This window comes from Triticum aestivum, chromosome 3A, assembly GCF_018294505.1.
Source record: "Triticum aestivum cultivar Chinese Spring chromosome 3A, IWGSC CS RefSeq v2.1, whole genome shotgun sequence".
Taxonomy (NCBI): domain Eukaryota; kingdom Viridiplantae; phylum Streptophyta; class Magnoliopsida; order Poales; family Poaceae; genus Triticum; species Triticum aestivum.
Genome location: NC_057800.1, coordinates 599,984,786 through 599,992,376, shown reverse-complemented (window position 1 = coordinate 599,992,376; position 7,591 = coordinate 599,984,786). Strand labels below are relative to the sequence as shown.

At 51.3% G+C, this 7,591-nt stretch overlaps 1 protein-coding gene across 1 annotated transcript; it reads left to right on the top strand.

Moving 5' to 3' along the window:
* Positions 1–540: 540 nt before the first annotated feature.
* On the top strand, positions 541–2,569 carry LOC123058752 (ankyrin repeat-containing protein At5g02620). The gene is made up of 2 exons (XM_044481442.1): positions 541–1,356; positions 1,435–2,569. The coding sequence occupies exons 1-2, from the start codon at positions 708–710 to the stop codon at positions 2,517–2,519; spliced, it is 1,734 nt and encodes a 577-aa protein (XP_044337377.1). The 5' UTR covers positions 541–707; the 3' UTR covers positions 2,520–2,569.
* Positions 2,570–7,591: the final 5,022 nt, after the last annotated feature.

Sequence of the window (7,591 nt, the reverse complement as noted above, 5' to 3'; positions counted from 1 at the left end):
GGCCCCACCCACCCTGAAAATTAGGGGGCCGAAGAAAGTTGATGAAGGAAAATTACGTAAACTTTCGTTAACTTCTTTCTTAGGTGTAGGATTACTGTATTTTCATAGTAAAAATTGACAATCATTTTTATATGATGTCAATCAATCTACATTTAAAAATAGTACATATTTATGATTTTTCCATGAAGAATCTGATAATGTTTTTTCATTTGACCTGTCTCGGTAAATTTTCTATCAGTCTTGCTAAGTCTCAGTCGATGTTATATCCGTAAGATCTTACATTGAGAGCCGTGCAAAAATTTTGTTTTAATTTTTTTTTCTCTTAGGTAAATCCTAGCCGACTGAGACCTAGTCACAACCATTTTCTATATAGCTGTAGTTAGAATTAGATAAGTTTAACCATACTTTTAGGGTGCCTGTAGGTAGCACCAAAACGCTGTGTTCTCCTCTGTATTTGTCTTCCTCATTAAGGTGATGCATCAGAGGCATATACAAACGTTGGACTGCCAAGCAAAGCACCCCCAACTCACACGTAACCGCAGTCCGCAGCACAAGTTCAAAAATGCAGAGAGGAGGCAAGGAATCCAGCGGCAACTTATCTTAAAGCTTCTTCATCCACATGATCAATCAGCTCAGTCGCTCTCTGTCTCCTCGATCGAGGTCCAGGAGGGTGAAGGGTAGAAGAAGCCACTGTAGGTAGGAATAGGATGGAGCCAGCCTTGCACAAGGCGGCGGTGCAGGGGAGCGTGGCAAGCCTGAAGAACCTGGTGGCCGAGAACCCCAACATCCTTGGTTCCAAGACGCCCCAGCAGAACACCGCGCTGCACATCGCCGCCGAGCTCGGCCACGCCGGCTTCGCCGAGGCGGCCCTTGGTGTGGACGACAAGCTGCTCGTCAACAAGAACGCTGACGGCGACACGCCGCTGCACCTGGCGGCCAGGGCGGGGAAGGTGGACGTGGCGGACCTGCTCATCGGCCGAGCCAGGGCATGGCCGGCGGAGCATCCGCACCACTCCCCCGCCGCGCAGAATGGAAAGGCCGGGGAACCTTCCCGGAGCTCCCCTGGCACCGCGCAGGGGCCTCTGTTCATGGCCAACAAGGTCGGCGACACCCCGCTGCACGAGGCGGTGAAGCACGGCAGGAGCGCCGTCGCGCTCAAGCTGCTGGATGCCGAGCCCGGCCGCGGCCACGCGCTCAACGTGAAGCAGCAGACGCCGCTGCACATCGCCGCACGGGAGGGCCTCGCCGACGTCGTGGCCAAGATCGTCAGCCAGCCCTGGGTCCACGAGAAGTTCGTCCCCTCCGACTCCGTCAGCGGCACCGCCCTGCACCAGGCCGTCCTCGGCGGCCACGCACGTAAGTGGCCTGCCCGTCGCCTTCTTTTCGTTGCTATGTCCTGCACCGTGTGATTACAAATGGCGGCGATGCAAGCAGGCGTGGTGGAGATCCTGCTTGACGCGACGCCGCCGGACCAGATCGGGATGACGGACTCGAGCGAGAACAACGCGCTGCACTACGCGGCGCAGAAGAACAACGCCCGCGTGGTGAAGCTGCTGCTCAACCGGAAGGTGGACCTGGCCTACAAGCGCAACCGTGACCTGCAGTCGCCGCTGCACGTGGCCGCCTACTACGGCTCGACGGAGGCCATGGTGGAGCTGCTCAAGCAGTGCCCCGACGTGGCGGAGATGGTGGACAGCAACGGACGGAACGCCTTCCACGTCGCCATCACCAGCGGCAAGGTGGACGCCCTCAAGCGCCTGCTCAAGCACGTCCGCCCCGAGGAGATCGTCAACCGCGTCGACCGCGCCGGCAACACGCCGCTGCACCTCGCCGCCTCCCTGTCGCGCATCCAGTCGGCGCTGCTCCTGCTCAAGGACCGCCGCGTCAACCCCTGCGTCCTCAACCGGGAGGGCCAGTCCGCGCGCAGCCTCATCGAGAAGCGCGCCGCCACGGAGGAGATGGACACCTACGAGATGTACCTGTGGAAGACGCTCAAGAAGCACGAGGCCTCCAGGTGCAAGAAGGAGCAGCTGCCTCCGATCGCCACTTACCAGTCGCTGCGCAGCCGGAGGGCTGGCCACGACGAGTACTACGAGCTCAGCGTCGGGACCTACACGCTGGTGGCCACGCTGATCGCCACCGTCAGCTTTGCCGCCACCTTCACCATGCCAGGGGGGTACAGCCAGACCGACGGCACGGCCCTCCACGGCCACAAGGCGGCGTTCAAGATCTTCGTCATCTCCAACACTGTGGCCATGTGCAGCTCCATCGTCGTCGTCTTCTGTTTCATCTGGGCGTGGCGGGACCCCGTCAAGTTCAAGCTCGACCAGCTCATGTGGGGCCACAGGCTCACCATCATCGCCTGCCTCGCCATGGTCGTCTCGCTCATGACCGCCGTCTACATCACCGTTGCGCCCACGGCGAGGTGGCCTGCGTACGTTGTGATCGCCATCGGAGTCAGCACTCCCGCCGTGGTGTTCCTCATCCTTGGGAAAGAGGCATTGTACGTCCCAATGTAAGAGCTGACCGGCCGTGATTGTTAAACAGGGAACGTGCATGTACTATGTAACTGGCACCGCTGCTGCAAGCAATGATCGTACCTGAATTTTGATTCACCTCATCAGACGACTCGATCGTCCGATGGCGACGCGTTGGCACGTCACGTTTGTCCCCGACCTTGTCGCGGCACACATGCTCACCGCCGACGATGGCAAGATCCATCTCCACCACGGCGCGCTCTAGATGGTTCTGATCGATAGACGGGGCGTGACAGTGGACGCGCGGTACATGCGCGAGGGAGAGCGCATCGAGATCGGTCAGGTTCTCTCGTTCCCATGTCATCTAGCTAGGGTTGACCGCCTAGTCGCACCGCCATGCACGACCTCGCTGCATGCGGGACCCCGCATGCACTGCGGGGAGAAGGAGCGGCATGCAGCGGCCGGATGCGAGACACCTGGCGCTGGGAGAGCTGCCGGATCAGATCCATGGCCGACTCACCGCCATGAGGGTCCCAGTTGCGGCCATGGCGAGGGGATATTTAGTGGCCACCGAGGGGAGGGGATCACACCCGATTCCCCACCTACCACCACTTCGACCAAATTCGATTCACATCTCGCCCACCTCTTCAGGCACATATGGGAGAGATCTAGGGTTTCCTCCCCCCCCCCTCCACCACCGCCGGGCGACTTCTTCGGTTGGTGGCGCGGCAAGGTCCGCAGCGACGACCGCTCCTTTGCTCAGATTGCGGGGGGCTCGAAGACCCGCGGCGATCAGCCCATGACGACGGGCGACCAAGGTGGGGGAGATTTGGAGGGCGGCGCGACTTCACTGGTTGCGGCGGGTTCGGGGGTGGGCGCAAACCACCACCGTCCAACCAGACATGCCATATGGTGTGGCAGTGACCGGATCCGTCGGCGGCCGCACCGAAGAGTTCGAGATCTGCTGGAGGAGGGGCTGGATCCGCTGGAGGAGGGGCTGGCGACAAGTGGGAGGCTGCGGCGCGGGCGATGGGAGGAGGAGCCAAGGAGTGGGAGTCCCAGAAGATGGCGGCGCCCAAGGCAGCGCCTCCCCCTGCCGCTGCTCCGACCACAACTCCGGCCTCGAAGGGTTCCGAGGAACGCTGCCTCAACTGCAACAATCCAGGTCATTTTGCTCCTCGCTGCCCTACTATTCGATGTGAGAAATGCGGCAAGCTTGGTCATATGGCTCAACTCTGTCAAACTTTGAGGCCGTGGGAGTGTGTTCCTTTACTGTGTGGGTTTCAGTCCCCTGGCCAGGGTTTCTTCTATATTCCCGATCTGTGTGCATCTAAACAGAACTCTGAAAAAACGAACAATGTAGTTATCACTATCATAGAGGGGGCGGCTACTGTGAAAGAGATCGAACATGAATTCAACTGCATTTTTGCCCGTAAACCTGGCAAGAAAAAATGGCGGTGTACTGCTCGTTCTATTAGTCCTGCCCAATTTGTCATGCATTTCCCTAATGCCAGTGAGGTGGAAAGAGCATGTTGCTATGGCAAACGCCTTCCTCTGAAAGATGGCTCTGTCATTGTTAGTATTACCCCTTGGTCTACATCTGTGGGGGCTAAAGGATCTATGGAAAAAGCTTGGGTTCGTGTGAGAAATGTCCCATTGGAAAAAAGGTGCTCCGAGCATGCTGCATATGCTGGGGGGCTGGTTGGTATAACTCTGTAAGTCGATGAGGCAACTTTACATAAGCCTGAATATGTCAGAATATTGCTTGGGTGCCGAGAGGTTAAAAAAATTCCCCCATCTGCTGAAGGTATGTTAGGAGAGCAGTTCTATGATTTCTTCTATGAAGTTGAGAAAGTGGTGTCCGTTGGAGGGGAAAAAGATCAATCCTCCATTGCTGTTGATAGCAGCGCATCCCCTTCTTTCCCTAAAAAAGCTAGGGTGGACTCATATCCCGCTTCCTCTGCGGAGCAAGGGGAAACTGATGCATCGATGGTGGGAAATCATTCGTCACAAAGTTATGACAAAAGCTCACAGAGGTTGATGGTGGTTACTGAAAATGAAGAAGAGGAGGAGAGTGATGAGGGGAATCATACTGAATTGCTCATTGAGTCTATGGCTAGGGAGCCTGATAAGGAAAAAATATCTTACTATGATTCTCCAATGAATGTCACATGAAAACATTGATGATGGGATGGGCTGTGAGGATGGGGGTATATCTCCTGCTAAAAAAGGTGCTTGGGAAATCATCCAGACCCCTATCCCTGCTCCCCCCATGTTTCTTCAACATTATGATCACTCTCATGGGGTTGTGTTTCCTCCTTTGTCAGATTATGTGATCTGGCCCTCTCTGCCTCATACTGTTCCCCTTGAAGAAGGCTCGACTGAGGGAGGGGAGAATTGTAGTGCTTACACTGTTGAGTCACCATCGGGGTCTCCTCTTCGTGATATGGGGATACCTGAAGACCTAACTTCACGCAGACAACTTGAGAGGTTACAAAAAGTGGAGGATAGGGCTGCTAACAAGAGGAAGAAGCGGGACTCTGAAGGTAAAAACATGCTCAATACTAAAAATCAGTTTTCTATCTTGTCTGATACTAAGATTGTTTTGCATGCATCCCTCATGCGAGTGCAAATTCCTGATGATAACTTTGACACTGTTAATGTTATCCGTGAACTAGAAATATCTAGGAATTTACTTCTTGATAAGAAAAATGAAAGAGCCTCTCCCAACATAGTTATCAATGACGGGCTGGGAAATAGTGTCCCATTATCTTTAACTTGGGAGGAAATAGATAGAGATGAGGAGGAAAATTTTATTCTTGTCCAATCTAAACAAAAAAAGAGAGGAAGAACCAGAGAAGGCGAACAGTGGTCGTTTCGCCCCATAGAGACCCTGTTAGACCCATGACTAGAAGTCAAAAAAAAGAGTGGGAGGGTAGGGCTGCTATGTATCCTGGCAGACCTACCAGAGTGAGAGATAAACCTGATCGTTACAAATGATCGGCATTTTTCAGAATTGTAGGGGACGGGTAAGAAAGGCATGTCTACCTGCCTCACTGACATGATCAGTGCCCATGAGGTGGATTTCCTTGGGTTACAAGAAACTATGAAAAGTAACTATACTCCTTCCTTTTTTAGAAAATTAGATCCACTCCAGAAGTTTTATTGGGAGTGGAATCCTTCTAGGGGGGAATCTAGAGGCATCCTTTGTGGCATTAATAAAAATAAGTTTGATATACTTGAGGTGAAGCATGGGAAATTTATTTTGCAAATTGACCTTTTCGATAAGAGTAAGAACTATAAGTGGGCCTTGCTGGTGGTTTATGGGGCTGCACAGGATGAAAACAAACCTGAGTTCATAGCAGAGATGTCTTCTATGTGCCATAGAACTGCTATCCCCTACATAGTGGGGGAGATTTTAATATTCTTCGTCATAGTGGGGAAAAAACAAGAAAACCCCCTTGTCTCATTTCTCTGATGTGTTCAATTCGGTTATACACCTGCTGGGACTGAGAGAAATCAATATGTCAGGAGGCTGCTATACATGGTCGAATAAATAGGAGAACCCTACCCTAGAAAAATTGGATAGGGTTTTAATGTCTTCGGACTGGGAGGACCTTTATCCCCTGGTCTCTGTTCGTAAGTTGGTCAAGGAGATTTCTGATCATAATCCATTGCTGTTAGATGGGGGTGTGGCATCATCTAGAGCCCCTGGGAGTAGATGCTTTAAGTTTGATAATGCATGGCTAAACAATCCAGACTTTCTTCCCCTGGTGGCAAAAATCTGGTCCCAACCTGTTTATACAAGTGATCCCATTGATATTTTAAATATCAAGTTGAAGAGAATTAAGAAGTTCTTCAAAGGTTGGGGGTCTAATATATTTGGTCAAAACAAGATTAGAAAAGATCTTATTAGACTCGAGCTGCAAGAGTTAGAAAAGCTTGAGGAGGGCCATGGCCTCTGTGGGGAGGCTTATACTAGGAAGTTGGACATCTTAGTTGAGCTTAATAACATGTACATTGAAGAAGAGACCCATTGGCACCAATTTTCTAATGGGAGATGGCTCCTGAAGGGGGATAATAACACATACTTTTTTCATAAAGTGGCTAATGGGCGACGTAGAAAACATACTATGATCTCACTGGAGTGTGGATCAATGTTTGTCGAAGGAACCAAGAATTTATTATCTCATGCTACTGAGTATTATAGAGACTTATTTGGACCGGCCCCTGGAAATATTTGTAAAATTGATGCCTCCCTTTGGTCTCAGGATGAAAATATCATGCCTGAGGATAATGAATACCTGACACACCCCTTTTCCCTTGAGGAAATTAAAGAAGCACTATTTGCGATGAAACCAAATCGAGCTCCTGGATCGGATAATATACCGGTGGAGTTCTACCAGCACTGCTGGGAAGTTGTGACACCAAAACTATTCAGCCTCTTTGAACGGTTCTATGAGGGAAAATTAGATGTTCAACGACTAAACTATGGTATTATTACGTTGCTGCCTAAATCAGCAGATACAAACAAAATTCAGCAGTATAGGCCTATTTGCTTGCTGCGGTGCCTGTATAAATTGATCACGAAATACATGGATCTTAGGGCCTCGAAGTTTGCTAACAAGCTGTTTAGCATTCAGCAGAATGCTTTTATTAAAGGGCGACATATAGTGGATGGTATCTTATCCTTACATGAGGTGCTGCACTATACTCATATCAAAAAGGAGGTGGGTGTGATCTTTAAGATCGACTTTGAGAAAGCCTATGACAAAGTGAACTGGGACTTCTTATTGGATTGTCATGCTAAACGCGGGTTTAACTCAAAATGGTGTGGGTGGGTGTCGCAAATCCTTAGGAATGGCACGGTGAGTGTTAAGATTAATGACGAGACTGGGCCCTATATCCAGAGTGCTAAAGGGGTGCGACAAGGGGACCCACACTCTCCATTCATGTTCAACCTTGCAGCAGAGTGTTTAACCAAAATGGTTATTACTGCCCAAAAAAACTGTCTCATCAAAGGGTTGGCCTCTGGGCTAATCGTGGGAGGGGTGGGCATCCTTCAATATGCTGACGACACTGTCCTATGTTTTGAACATGATACTGACAAGGCT

Excerpts from the sequence above, each read along its gene's own strand:
- LOC123058752 (XM_044481442.1), top strand. The coding sequence starts at position 708 with ATGGAGCCAGCCTTGCACAAGGCGGCGGTGCAGGGGAGCGTGGCAAGC. Across the intron at positions 1,357-1,434 it reads CGTCCTCGGCGGCCACGCAC|GCGTGGTGGAGATCCTGCTT; the intron begins GTAAGTGGCCTG and ends CGATGCAAGCAG.